The 15,202-nt window shown below is 48.5% G+C and overlaps 1 protein-coding gene across 1 annotated transcript in view; it reads left to right on the plus strand.

The window, feature by feature from the left end:
• The window catches only part of LRRC40 (leucine rich repeat containing 40), an 82,956-nt gene extending 69,032 nt beyond the window's left edge, over nt 1-13,924 (plus strand). The window contains exons 11-15 of the mRNA XM_075321125.1: nt 6,306-6,413; nt 9,868-9,978; nt 10,322-10,399; nt 11,472-11,657; nt 11,931-13,924. Of these exons, the coding sequence (XP_075177240.1) occupies nt 6,306-6,413; nt 9,868-9,978; nt 10,322-10,399; nt 11,472-11,657; nt 11,931-12,036 (589 nt within the window). The 3' untranslated portion in view covers nt 12,037-13,924. The remainder of the gene's footprint in view (nt 1-6,305; nt 6,414-9,867; nt 9,979-10,321; nt 10,400-11,471; nt 11,658-11,930) is intronic.
• The last annotated feature ends 1,278 nt before the right edge of the window (nt 13,925-15,202 follow it).

Below are 15,202 nucleotides of genomic sequence, written 5' to 3' on the forward strand. Positions count from 1 at the left end.
AATGTTTTCTGTGCCACCCAGAACAGATTGCAGAAAAACAGTGAAGCGCAGCAGCGCGCACAACCTCGAATATGGAGGCTAACGACTATTGTTGTTTCTTTTTCGCTCCTAATTGGGAGACCCAGACAATTGGGTGTATAGCTATTGCCTCTGGAGGCCACACAAAGTATTACACTTAAAAGTGTAAGGCCCCTCCCCTTCTGGCTATACACCCCCAGTGGGATCACTGGCTCACCAGTTTTGTGCTTTGTGCGAAGGAGGCAACACATCCACGCATAGCTCCACTTTTTAGTCAGCAGCAGCTGCTGACTATGTCGGATGGAAGAAAAGAGGGCCCATACTAAGGGCTCCCAGCATGCTCCCTTCTCACCCCACTGTATGTCGGAGGTGTTTGTAAGGTTGAGGTACCCATTGCGGGTACGGCGGCAGGAGCCCACATGCTGATTCCTTCCCCATCCCTTTTTACAGGGCTCTGGGTGAAGTGGGATTTACCGGTCTCCAGGCACTGAGACCGTGCTCCATCTACAGCCCCTGGAGAAGATGCTGGATGGAGCGGAGTACATCAGGGACATGGCCCTGCTTCCTCAAGGTACTCTGTGTCCCCGTGCATTTGGCGCTCACACCGCAGCATGCTGGGTGTTGTAGTGCGCCGGGGGACATCAGCGCTGCGGCGCCTGTGCCATGGCCTCATTCAGCTTCGCTGAAGCAGGCTCACTTATGGGAATTGGTCGCGCCGGCCGCTGGGACTGCGGCGCGGCTGGCACTTGTAGTGCGCCGGGGACTTCAGCGCGGCCTGCGCTTTTACGGCGGCCGCGCTGATAACTAGAGTCCCCGGCTTTTGCGGCCTGCTTCCGTTCGTTCCCGCCCCCAGACCTGCCAGTCAGGAGAGGGGCGGGACGCTGGCCACTTCTAGGAATCGGTCGCGCCGGCCGCTGGGACTGCGGCGCGGCTGGCACTTGTGGTGCGCCGGGGACTTCAGCGCGGCCCGCGCTTTTACGGCGGCCGCGCTGATAACTAGAGTCCCCGGCTTTTGCGGCCTGCTTCCGTTCGTTCCCGCCCCCAGACCTGCCAGTCAGGAGAGGGGCGGGACGCTGGCCACTTCTAGGAATCGGTCGCGCCGGCCGCTGGGACTGCGGCGCGGCTGGCACTTGTGGTGCGCCGGGGACTTCAGCGCGGCCCGCGCTTTTACGGCGGCCGCGCTGTTAACTCGAGTCCCCGGCTTCTGGGCCTAGTCTCCCTTCGTTACCGCCCACAGCCCTGACAGTCAGGGTAGGGGCGTGACGCTGCATAGCACAGCAGCGCTGAGAGCTGGAGTATGTTTTGCATACTCCACCCCTCTCACTGTGTGCACTGTGAATCCGGATTCCCGCACTTTCTCAGGCACGCCCACGGCTTCCTTCTCTACAAGGACGCCGACAGCCATTAGTGTCAGTTTCTGTACGATACAGAGACAAGTGTGGAAGACCCTGGCATTCTGATAGTCACACAATCGCTGCAACAGGCGTTAAGCAGCACCTGTGGTGCTAACCCCACTAGTGCAGAAGTGCACTTATAGATATGCTTGTACTATATACATTGCACTGTTTGGTCGCACGTTGTATATACCCTCCTGGATTATGCGGAGGAGTTATCAGCATATTCTCTGTGTAAAACAAAGGTGCAGAACCACATGTTTTTCTATACAGCTGGTACAGCATGTACGGCTATACGGCCGGCAGGTTACATAGACTCCCATTGTATGCACTAATGGCCAGGGGATGAGGACGGTGTCTGCAGTATTTACTGACAGTTTTTCTGAGACTATGGCTATGATACTAGAAGCCTAGCAGTCCGGACATGTCTCTCACAATATGGGCACTGTTGAATCATTGATCCATGGCCCCCCTCAGTGTGAACAACTAACAGCTCCGGGAATGTCACACGCATCCCAGAGTCACGGCTCTGCACGGACGTCAGTCCCAGACAGCCTAAGCGGGCTCACTATGAGCGGCCTCGGTTTCATCAGGGTCCTAGCAGAAGGACTCTCTGTGTAATGAGGCGGAAGTAGCGGCTCAGGATTCTGATCCTGAGACCGCTCTCAATCTGGATACACCTGATCGTGACGCCATAGTAAATAATCTTATAGCGTCCATCTATAGAATGTGGGTTATTTCTCACAGCTCCTCCAGTGGAGGAGTCAGCTTCACGTATTTTTCTGGACCACTCTGCCTTCAGAGAGGCAGTCCAGGAACACCACGCTTATCCAGATATGCGCTTCTCCAAACGGCTTAGGATACACGTTATCCCTGTCCCCTGACTTGGTCAGGGACTGGACCCAGTGTCCCAAGCGGCATCCTCCAATCTCCAGGCTTGTAGCTAGATCCATAGTTGCAGTGGGAGATGGAACTGCTGTTGGCTCCGGCATTCTCTCCCTTGGGGCACTCCAAGCTATTTCAGCTTGTCTTACACAGATTGACACGGTTACACGTACATCTGTGCCGCAGGTGGCATCCTTAACCTCTCAAATGTCTGCATTTGTTTCTTACGCGATTCAGGTTGTCCTGGACTATGCGAACCGTGCGGCGGTAGCCTCCGCTACTCCGTGTTTTTAAGCAGAGCCTGGTCTGCTCGTTAAGTGAATGGAAGGCAGATTCTGCTTCCAAAAAAGGTTGCCTAACCAGTTGCCTTTTTCTGCTGACCGACTGTTTGGTGAATGTAACCATTAAACAGTCCAGGGGTAAGGATTCATCCTTTCCTCAGCCCGGACACAACAAACCCCAACAGAGCAAGAGGCAGTCGGGGTTTTCGGCCTTTTCGAGGCTCGGGCAGGTCCCATTTTTCCTCGTCCAATGTGGACTCAAAAGGATCAGAGGAGCTCAGATTCTTAGCGGGCTCAGTCACGCCCAAAAAAGCGACAGTCTGAAAACCCGCTTCCAAGGCGGCTTCCTCATGACTTGCGGCCTCGGTCGGTAGCAGGCTCTCCCGCCTTGGCGATATTTAGCTGCCATAGGCAATGACCATTGAGTGTGAGACATTCTGTCTCACGGGTACAGGATAGAGCTCACTTCTCGTCCTCCAACTCGATTCTTCAGAATTTCTCCACCTCCCGGCCGAGCCGCTGCTCTTCTGCAAACAGGGTGCACTCTATAGGCAGAAAGAGTGATGACCCCCGTTCCTCTTCAGGAACAAGGTCACGGTTTTTACCCCAAATTCTTTGCGGTACCTATAACAACGGGCCGTTCCGTCCCGTTCTGGATCTAAAAATGCTCAGCAAGCTCGTGGACACCAGGCGGTTCCGGATGGAATCCCTCCGCCATGTCATCGCCTCAAGGTCCCAAGGATATTTCCTAGCATCATTAGGCATCAAGGATGCTTATCCACACGTGCCGATTGATCCAGAGCACTAGCGTTTCTACGCTTCGTTATAGGAGACGAACACCTTCTGTTCGTAGCTCTACCTTCCGGCTAGCGACAGTCCCACTGGTCTTCGCCAAGGTCAGGGCAGCAGTAGTCACAGTCCTGCACTCTCAGGGTCACTCTGTGATCCCGTATTTAGACGATCTACTTGTCAAGGCACTCTCTTAGGAAACATGCCAACACTGCCCGAACGTTGCGCTGGAGACTCTCTAAAGTTTTGGGTGGATCATCAACTTTTTAAAGTCAGATCCGACCCCGACCCTATCGATAACATATCTAGGCATAGAGTTTCTTACTCTCTCAGCGATAGTGAAGCTTCCGCTAGACAAACAGCATTCACTACGGGCTGCAAGCTCTTCTTTAAGAACCAGTCGCACACATTGAGACGCCTCATGCACTTCCTACGTAAGATGGTAGCAATGGAGGCAGTTCCTTTCGCGCAGTTTTACTGCGTCCACTACAATGGGACATTCTCCGCCAATGGGACGAGGAGTCGACGTCCCTCAACAGAGTCGTCGTTCTTTCTCAGGCGGCCAAGGAATCTCTACGGTGGTGGCTTCTTCCCACCTCTTGGTCAAAAAGAAGGTCCTTCCTATCCCCATCCTGGGCGATAGTTACGACAGACGCGAGTCTATCAGGGTGGGGAGCAGTTTTTCTCCACTACAGCGCTCAGGGTACGTGGACTCAGCAAGAGTCCACCCTTCAGATCAATGTTCTTGAACACAGAGCAGTGTATCTTGCCCTACAAACCTTCCAACAGCGGCTGGAAAGCAAGCATATCCGACTTCAGTCGGACAGCTCCACAGCGGTGGCATACATCAACCACCAAGGAAGAACGCGCAACCGGCAAGCCTTCCAGGAAGTCCGGCAGGTTCTGATGTGGGTGGAAGACACGGCATCCACCATATCCACAATTCACATCCCAAGTGTGGAAACTAGGAAGCTGACTTCCTAAGTCGCTGAGGTGTGGCCGAAAGAGTATGGTCTCCTCACCCGGACGGGTTTCAGGAGATCTGACGCCGCTGACAGAGGCCGGACGTCGATCTAATGGCGTCACGGCACAACAACAATGTGCCAGCTTCATGGCACGGTTTCACAATCATCGAGCTCTGGCGGCAAACGCCTTAGTTCAGCATTGGTCGCAGTTCCAGCTACCTTAGGTGCCACCTCTGGCATTGTTGCCCAGAGTACTGCGCTAGATCAAGACCGACTGCGGCCGCGCCATCCTTGTCGCTACAGATTGGCCGAGGATGTTGTGGTACTCGGTTCTGTGGTGCCTCACGGTAGGCTAACCGGGGGCACTACCAGACCAATCAGACTGGCTGTCTCAAGGGCCATTCTTCCATTTGAATTCTACGGCCCTCAACCGGATGGTGTGGCATTGAGTCCTGGAACCTAGTGTCGTCAGGATTACCTCAGGACGTGGTTGCCACCATGAGACAGGCTAGCATACCAACGTCCGCCAAGATTGACCACAGGACGTGGAAGATATTCTTATCTCGGTGCTCGGCGCAGGGTGTTTCTCCCTGGCCGGTTGCATCGTCTATGTTTCCTTCCTTCCTGCAATCTAGGTAGGAAAATGGGTTGTCGCTCAGTTCCCTTTAGGGACAAGTCTCAGCGCTATCTGTATTTTTTCAGAAACGACGACTTCCTCAGGTACGCACGTTCCTACGGGGAGTTTGTCTTCTCAGCACTCCGTACAAGCGGCCGTTAGAGCCCTGAGATCTGAACAAGGTTCTAATTGCTCTCCAGATGCCGCCTTTCGAGCCTTTGAAGGATGTCTCCCTTCCCGCTTTTCACGGGAAGTGGCCTTCTAGTAACGGTCTCGTCTCTTAGGAGAGTTTCCGAGCTAGCAACGCTCTCATACAAATCTCCCTTCCTGGTCCTTCACCAGGACAGGGTAGTTCTGCGTCCGGTTCCGGAATTTCTCCCTAAGGTGGTATCCCACTTTCATATCAATCAGGATATCACCTCACCTTCTTTGTGTCCTCGTCCAGTCCATCAATTTCAGAAAGATTTGCATCTGTTGGTTCTGGTGAGAGCACTCAGGTTCTACTTCCCGCATGGCGCTCCTGCGCCACCCGGATGCACTCTTTGTCCTTGTCGCTGGTCGGCGTAAACAGTCGCAAGCTTCCAAATCCACCCTTGCTCGGGGGATCGAGGAACCAATTCTTGAAACCTACAGTTCTACTGGGCTTCTGGTTCTCTCAAGGCCGAAGGCCCATTCTACCAGAGCCGTGGGTGCATCCTGGACATTACGGCACCAGGCTACGGCTCAGCAGGTGTGTCAGGCACCTACCTGATTGGGTCTGCATACTTTTACCAAGCATTTTCAGGTGCATACCTACGCTTCGGCAGACGCCAGCCTAGGTAGATAAGTCCTTCAGGCGGCAATTGCCCACCTGTAGGAAAGGGCTGTCTGACGGCCCTATCACGAGGTATTCTTTTACCCACCCAGGGACTGCTTTTGGACGTCCCAATTGTCTGGGTCTCCCAATTAGGAGCGAAAAAGAAGAAGGGAATTTTGTTTACTTACCGTAAATTCCTTTTCTTCTAGCTCCAATTGGGAGACCCAGCACCCGCCCTGTTTTCTCGGGGTTTTTCTGTTTTTTCGGGTACACATGTTGTTCATGTGGTATGGTTCAGTTCTCCGATGTTTCCTCGGATTGAATTGGTCTTTAAACCAGTTATTGGCTTTCCTCCTTCTTGCTTTGGCACTAAAACTGGTGAGCCAGTGATCCCACTGGGGGTGTATAGCCAGAAGGGGAGGGGCCTTACACTTTTAAGTGTAATACTTTGTGTGGCCTCCAGAGGCAATAGCTATACACCCAATTGTCTGGGTCTCCCAATTGGAGCTAGAAGAAAAGGAATTTACGGTAAGTAAACAAAATTCCCTTCTTTTCTTCCAGCGAGAAGCAAGCCGCGCTCATTCCTGATGCCGTCTTCAGTGCCATTGGGAGTTCCCCCATCACAATTGTAAACTTCAGCAAAAATCAGCTGACGGAGGTTCCTTTAAGGTAAAATACAATGTACGGCGTGAGTCACAAATATATACACACGCTGCCGTCCAGTGCTCCCTGAAATGACAGACGGCAGCAATTGCATTTATTATTTTAAAAGGTATTTCCAAAAAACAATTTATCCCTTGTTCATAAGATAGGGATAACTTTCTGATTTGTAGGGGGTCTGAGTATTCGAGCCCCCAGCAATACTGAGATTGAGCTCTGCAGTCCCGTCTTGCACGGAGCGGAGGTGCACATATTCGGCCTCTGCTCCATTCACTGCCAATAAGGCAACCACAAAAATCAAAGTGCAACGCCCCACTATTCCCATCACAGGAATGAACGGTGTGGAGGTCGAGCAGGCGCACATCGGCTCCAGGCAAGACGCGTGGGTATAACACCGTATATACATTATGTTTCTTCTTTTGTATAATGGATGAATTGCAGTTAGGTGTCAAGTTCCTTCCAGGTATTCCCCTGACCGGCCTTTTATATTCCGCCTCTTATGGATGAATGGCGTTCATAAATCTCAGCGATATCGCAAGAATTGGTAAAATATGGGGAGTAGAATCCAAATGATATTCTGAGATCTTTACGAGCGCCGGGGGAAGCAGCGGATAATTTCCCAGCACTTTCAGAGTCAAGAGCCTGCCTCGTCGAGAGTCCTTGACAGGAATGTTAAAACCTCCCCACTTAGTGTAAAGAGATTCCCATGTGTTCTCCCGGGTGTCTTTTTATCTTGTAGGGATGGTTTATACGCTGCATTTGTAGCTGTTTTTGGTTTTGTTCCTTTTTTTTTTTCATCAACTTATTCCAAAGCTGAGAGGAAGAGTTTGCATAAAGCACTTGACATGGGGGCGGCTTTAGCCCTCTGCACAGGGGGTGGTCAGATCGCTGCGGTGCGGAGGAAAAAAACAGTGCAGCAGAAGTCGCTGCAGTGGTTCAGCTATATGCAAAATGTATTTATTTTTTGGGGTAGTTGGCGCTCAAGAATTGCTTAGTTTTCTCTACATTAACATCGAGGTATTTAAGTAGAATATAGATTTATCATCATGGTGGTTCCAACCTGTGGGAGTCAATAGGTGAAGCCGGTGATTTAGCGCAGTGTCCTCTCAAATTTTCACTGTACAGCAATGTAGCGCCCCTGCAGTCATGATACTAAGATCTGCAACCTGGTTCCTGGAGTCCTAGCTCTGGCTAAACCCGCACACACCTAAAACACACACACACCACCACCCAGGACCACAACAGGGCAGTATCAGAGGGTTGGCCGTCCTATGGTGTAAAGCATGCCCAGGAAGTGGGGGTTGCCTAGGAGGTGTAAATCCAACCCTCCTGTAGTGAGGTCCATAGAGGAAAGGGGAGGGGTTGGTTGGTGGGTGGAGGAGGGGAGTCCAGACAGAGTGAGGAAAAGGAGGGAGAAGGACACCCGGCTGGGTGTCGGGTCTGGGTGCAAGTCCTGAGGATCGATCGCATGATGCCCATGGGAGAAGAAGCTGGCTGACAGAGCTGTGCACACAACTGGGTGGCCAGGAGGGAGCCACACGATAAGAGAAGTGCACGGAGGGGTCATAGCCAGGCTACACGGACAGAGCCCGGGACAAAGGGAACCAGGAATCTGTCCCCAGCACCAGGGGAGTGTAACCTGTGAGTAAATCCTCAGTAAAGAGTCCCTGTTTCACTCGGATTTTGCCTGTTTCCATTCCTTTCAGCCTGCACCTCATCCGGCACCTAGAGGACACTGGGGTTCACCCTACCTGCAGATGGGGTTAACGCACTTGCTGCTGATTCCTTCAGCCCCAGTCCCTCACAAGCAGCAGCGGCGGCACCCATTCCCTTGCCGCTCTACCGCAGTTGACGTCACGAGCATTAACTTTATTATCCCTTGTAAATAGCCCCTGCCATTTCATTAAGCGGCCGCCATTACCCGGGTCCGCCGACCCTCGAGCCACACTAATCCCGGATCCCAGGAGCTCGGCTGCCCTGGGGCACGACAGCAACACTCCTGAGCAGCACTGCATTACCATGTTCAGCCTGATCGCCAGGAGTGGCGCTGTGGAAAAGAACGTGTAACGGAAATGTGGCGCTCTAGCAGAGCTGCTGCCCCTTTATTCTCGGTATCGGAGGGATTCTTTGAGGATGAGCTTAGCAATCTGACGTTATATTTTTTTTAAGGTGGAAATACGACGTATGACCAATGATTTTCAGAATAAAGGGTCGTCATAGATCTCAGACCCCTTTGGTACTTCTCAGAGGTGTCTGATGTATCAATGTCCATGTGATCGTTGTACCTTCTCTCATATTCTAGATGGCTTTCAGCTTCTCATATGCCTCTTACATACACGGTATATCACAAAAGTAAGTACACCCCTCACATTTTTGTAATTGTTTTATTATTTTATCTTTTAATGGGACAGCACTGAGGATCTGACACTGTGATACAATGTACAGTAGTCAGTGTGCAGCTAGTGTAACAGTGACAACATCCCAGATCTGGTGGTTGTTAGAGACCTTATACTCCTCCACTTTCTGTTGTAGATGCTCCATAGGATTTAGGTCTGGAGACGCTCGGCCGGTCCAGCACCTTTTACCCTCAGTTTCTTTTATTCTGAAAAGACGACCTCTGGATATGACGTTGAGCTCGTGCACTAAGCTTCTGTGGTCGGCCATGATGAGGCCTGTTCTGAGTGGATCTTGTCTGGTTATACTGCTGTATGATCTTGGCCACCGTGCTGCAGATCAGTGTTAGGGTGGTGGCAATCTTTTTATAGCCTCGGCCATCTTTATGTAGAGTAACACTTCTTTTTCTCAGATCCTCAGAGAATTCTTTGCCATGTGGAGCCATGTTGACCTTCCAGTGACCATTATGACAACGTGTGTGAGCGATAACACCAAATATAACATCCCTGCTCCCCATTCACACTTGAGACCTTGTAACACTAATGAGTCACATGACACCGGGGAGGGAAAATGCCTAATTGGGCACAATTTGGGCATTTTCACATAGGGGTGTACTCTTTTGTTGCCAGCGATTTGAACATTAATGGCTGTGTGTTCAGTTATTTAGAGGTCACCAAACTTACACTGTTATACAAGCTGCACACTGACACTGTAGATTGTATCAAAGTGTTAACAAAAATTCCACTAACACTATTCTCATTAATCCAAGCTGGCACATTATTAAATGTACCCCCTGTTCCTTGTTTTTGTATATTGTATCAAAGTGTCAGATATTCAGTGCTGCACCATAAAAATATAAAATTACACAAATGTGAGGGGTGTACTCATTTTCATAGTATACTGTAGACTGACTTCAGTGTAAGAAGCAGTATTTGTGGATTGGAAAGCAAGAAATCTGGGAAATTGTTATGGTACATGTCAGATCTTACCAAAGGAAATTTAGGCCCCAAAATAAATGTAAGGGACAGAGATCATAGATTATATCTCATTTTTTGTGTTTTATTCACAGGATTGTGGAACTGAAAGACTCAGTGTGTGACGTCAGCTTTGGCTTCAATAAAATCCAATCCATCCCCCTGCATCTGTGCATGCTGCAGAAACTGACCCACATAGACCTGAGGCGAGTGCTGCCGAGTATTCTGTTCAACGATGAGCTTTCTCCTATTATACAGTCATCCTAGTACGAGGGTTGTGGTGGTTATCGGACTGGCGCTGAGCGTCAGTAGGGGACACAGGCTGTGGACAAGAAGGGGGGAAAAAAGACCCTTTATTGTCATGTCCTGCAACTAAAGTGCAAGCCCCTGTCTGTGGGCTGCCGGATCGGTTCATATAGACTAAAACTGCACTTGACCAGGTGACATTAAATCGCAAAGGACAGATTATAGCTGCCCAGTGCTTAGTGTAATATCCATGTATTGTCAGGGTTATGTAATCAGAGGAGATATTTTTTTTTTTAAATTTAGGAACAACCTTCTTGTGTCTCTCCCTGATGAGCTGGAGGCACTGACCCGGCTGCAGTCCATCATCCTTTCTTTTAACAGGTTAGTAACTTTTTTACATTTTGCTGCTGTTTTGTATTCTACTGACTGATGTGACATTTACCTTTAAAAGATGGGACCCAACCACAGATCAGCAAACCTGAGGTTCAGTGTTCGGCGGCTTTACGTGTGCAAAGCACTCGCGTGAGTATCGCTGTGCTCGGGTATGCTCTGTGCTCAGCCCAGTGCGAGCCGCTTGCAGTGTTTGAGCGGCTCGCACTGGGGGTAACGGCGTGATCGGATGTAGTGTGCACACAAGAAAAAAAATATGGAACAACTTTGTTCACCCACCCCCGGAAGTGTTCTACTTCCCAAACTGCCAATTACTGATTTCCATTGGGGTTCAGGTCAAGTCCGTGTCCCAAACCCAAGTTTTATATAAAGTCCGGCTGAACCCACCGAACCGAACTTCAATGGGTTCACTCACCTCTAGACCTAACAAGTACCAGGATACAATTACCAGGATATTGTGATCTCCATCTTCAGGGTAAGGGCTCATTCAGACAAAGGTGTTTCATACCCTTGTGTGCAGCGAAGATTGCACTGATAATAGTTTATGCCAGTGCACTTGACCGACATACCACACGGACCGATTGCAGCAATTGGAGCTATTGATGTATAACCGCTATCTAAAACACGTGCACTGAGCTCGCTTCATTCAGATTCTCCCGTCTTCTGCCATATGTATACTGCGGTTGTCAGGTGTGCAGCCGTTCAACACTGCGCCTGCCCGAACGACTCGCAGGCCCATTGTAATCCTGCTGCCACTGGAGGGAACTAGAAATGGACTCCTCAGTGACAACATGCACTCTTGACACAAGTGACAAGTTTGCCCTTATCCCTGATGTAGAAAGTCCGTAGGGGTCAGTGTGACCAATGTGCCCGTTTTCGGTTTCCGACTGCAGTGCACGGACCCATAGACATCCTATTGAGCCTGTTACACCGCTATATACTCACTAACGCATGGTATAAAAGTTTAGTATAAAGCATTTTCATCTAAATTGTAATTACCTGTAAAATATTTAGTAACAAAATTGTCAATTATTCTGATTTTTGTTTTTGCATCTTTTTTTAGGTTTAAAACATTCCCTGATGTTCTGTACCGGATCCCCACCCTGGAGACCATACTCATCAGCACCAATCAGATCGGATCCATCGATCCTCTCCAGCTAATCAAGCTTACCAAACTGTCCACCCTGGACCTGCAGAATAACGACCTCCTGCAAATTCCTCCAGAGCTGGGAAACTGTGAAAGTATTAGGTGAGTAGAGCCGAAGAAACAAATTCCACATCCAATATTGTTACTACTTTTGTCTGAAGTGGTTTATCTTTTGAGACGCGGGTCCATCCCTTTAATTCTTAGCAGTTCACTTCTGTCATCCTGCCCCAGCCAAGGGTATTGCCTGGCAATAGCTCTACAGTAGACCAAGCCATCTTCCAAAGGGTCAGCTCATTTTGGAGCGTCTTCGTGCTGGGTGTCATATGTCTTGCATATTTCTCTACTGTCTTAGTAATAATGTATCTTTGTTCACAGATCACTGAACCTGGAAGGAAATCCTTTCCGAAACCCCCGAGCTGCTATTGTAGCCAAAGGAACGGCGGCGGTTCTGGAATATCTGCGCAGTCGCATCCCCACGTGAGCGGCGTCTCAGGACTTTGATGGCCGTGTGACCAAATACTCAGTCCTATGGGAGTATACATTTTTGCTCCTCACATGTTTTACTGCCATCTAATATCTTTACAGTTGTATTGGATACATGCAACATGATCTGAAGCAACCGCCTCCAACTTTCTAAGTTTTAATACATTAAACCAAAAATTAAAGGGATACTTCTATGTTAGAAAAACATGGCTGTTTTTTTAAAACTAGCGCCACACATCCACTAACTGTAGCATTGCAAATCAGTTCCATCTGTTTTAATGGATCGGAGCTGAAGTATCAGATTCAATAAATGGCCAGATGTGGCACTTGTTCTTAAAGAAACAGCCTTGTTTTTCTAATCGTGAGCAACCCCTATAAGTCATGTAAATATTTTTTGCAGCAGAGACCTATAGGTTATATAACCCACCCGTAAGGTGGCATCCTACACAATATGGACCCTTTCTGGATAGATATGACGTGTTCTGTTCACTAACGGCAACCAAAATTATTGTAAAAGCTGTTTATTGTTTAATCATTATTTCTGGTGCCATTTTTTTAGCTTCATTTAAAGCGATCCTCCACTTTTATACATCCTGTCACTAATAATAAATAAATATATATATAATTTATAGCGCCATTCATTCCATGGCGCTTTACAAGATAGATTACTTATATATATAATATATATATACACAAGCGTTTACATATCTTGCTGGAAATTAGCGATGTATTGTGTTTTTATACTCCCATTCACATCGTTCGTTTTATGAAGACTCTGCAGACTGCCGTATACAGCCAGGTGCTAAAGAGATCAGTGGAGATCCCACAATGCATGAGATAAGTAAAGTGGTGTATTTGCACTGTTAGTCAATAATTTATACAGGCTTACACTGTAAATTAAGCTCTGATTTACTGCTGGATTGTCCAAATTTTCTTTTTTGCTGAAATCATGGTTTTTTCCAACATTCTTAATTGAGATTTTCAGTGTAAGTGGAGTTGTCCTTTATGGTGGAGCACAAAGGTGAACTTAGGAAAATGTAAACTGAGCACTTATTTAATAAAAGCACTAAATGTGTATATTTATATGTATATTATCTACCACTAGGGGGAGCTCACTGTAGACACCATTTATTCTGTGTTCCATTGGATTCCATGATAAATACCCATGCTCCCTCATTCACACACCTGAGACCTTGTAACACTAATAAGACACCAGGGAGGGAAAATGGCTAATTAGGCACAATTTCACCATTTTCATTCAGGGGTTGTTTGTTGCCAGCGGTCTATATGTGTTAGATAATGCATGGTGTGATGTACTCGTCTTGTGGGATCCGCTGTCCCCGGGGGGGAGGGGGGGGCAGGTATGGCATGAGTTGCTTGTAGCCCACAGGGAGATCTCTGGAAGCGCACTACAGTCATTCGTGTGTCTGTGTCCGTTTACGTTCACTGGTTGCACAGCAAAACAAAAGCAAAAAACATAAAATCCTGGCCTTGTCCAGGCGCAAACTAAACAGCACAAACCCTGGCTACTCTGATCCAGTCCTATCACACAAATGGCCATTGTCTATAGCAACCAGGTGTAGTTGCAATTCCTTGTGCCTGGTCTGTGTCGGCTCCATGTTGAGAGATGACCATTCTCCCACCCCAAATTGAGAGTGTCAGCTGCACCCCTGGCCACGTTATGTGCACAGCTCACCAAGTGCATCCTTCCTACCTGGATTTCCTCAGCGTACAGCAAGATTTCAGGAGAAACCTAGACCTTCAATAACTGCACCATATACAGTGGGTATGGAAAAAATTCAGACCCCTTTACAGTTTTCACTCTGTTTTGTTGCAGCCATTTGGTAAAATCTCATTAATGTGCACTCTGCACCCCATCCCCCGTCTTGACAGAAAAAAACAGAAATGGAGAAATTTTAGCAAATTTTTTTAAACAAGAAAAAGTGAATTATCACATGGTCATAAGTATTCAGCCCCTTTGCTCAGACACTCATATGTAAGTTACATGATGTCCATTTCCTTGTGATCCTTCTTGAGATGGTTCTACTCCTTCATTGGAGTCCAGCTGTGTGTAATTAAACTGATAGGACTTGATTTGGAAAGGCGCACACCTGTCTATATAAGACCTCACAGCTCACACTGCTTGTCACACCAAATGAGAATCATGAGGTCAAAGGAACTGCCAAGGAGCTCAGAGACAGAACTGTGGCAAGGCACAGATCTGGACAAGGTTACCAAAGAATTTCTGCAGTACTCAAGGTTCCTAAGCACAGTGGCCTCCATAATCCTTAAATGGAAGACGTTTGGGACCAAGAACTCTTCCTAGACCTGGCCATCCAGCCAAACTGAGCAATCATGGAAGAGCCTTGGTGAGAGAAATAAAGAAGAACCCCAGGATCACTGTGGCTGAGCTCCAGAGATGCAGTAGGGAGATGGGAGAAAGTTCCAAAAAGTCACCTATCACTGCAGCTCTCCACCAGTTGGGCCTTTATGTCAGAGTGGCTCGACGGAAGCCTCTCCTCAGTGCAAGACATATGAAAGCCCACATAGAGTTTGCAAAAAAAAAACCCATGAAGGACTCCCAGACTATGAGAAATAAGATTCTCTGGTCTGATGAGACGAAGCTAGAACTTTTTGGTGATAATTCTAAGTGGTATGTGTGGAGAAAACCAGGCACTGCTCATCAGCAGCCTAATACAATCCACACAGTGAAACATGGTGGGGGCAGCATCATGCTATGGGGGCAGGGACAGGACGACTGGTTGCAATTGAAGGAAAGATGAATGCGGCCAAGTACAGAAATATCCTGGAAGAAAACCTCTTCCAGAGTGCTCTGGACCTCAGACTTGGCCGAAGGTTCACCTTCCAACAAGACAATGACCCTAAGCACACAGCTAAAATAACAAAGGAGCGGCTTCAGAACAACTCTGTGACCATTCTTGACTGGCCCAGCCAGTGCCCTGACCTAAACCCAATTGAGCATCTCTGGAGAGACCTGAAAATGGCATCCACTAACGTTCACCATCCAACCTGACAGAACTGGAGAGGATCTGCAAGGAAGAATGGCCGAGGATCCCCAAATCCAGGATCCCAAGAAGACTCATGGCTGTATTAGCTCAAAAGGGAGTGTGCCTCTACTCAATACTGAGCAAAGGGTCTGAATA

This window comes from Anomaloglossus baeobatrachus, chromosome 8, assembly GCF_048569485.1.
Source record: "Anomaloglossus baeobatrachus isolate aAnoBae1 chromosome 8, aAnoBae1.hap1, whole genome shotgun sequence".
NCBI lineage: Eukaryota > Metazoa > Chordata > Amphibia > Anura > Aromobatidae > Anomaloglossus > Anomaloglossus baeobatrachus.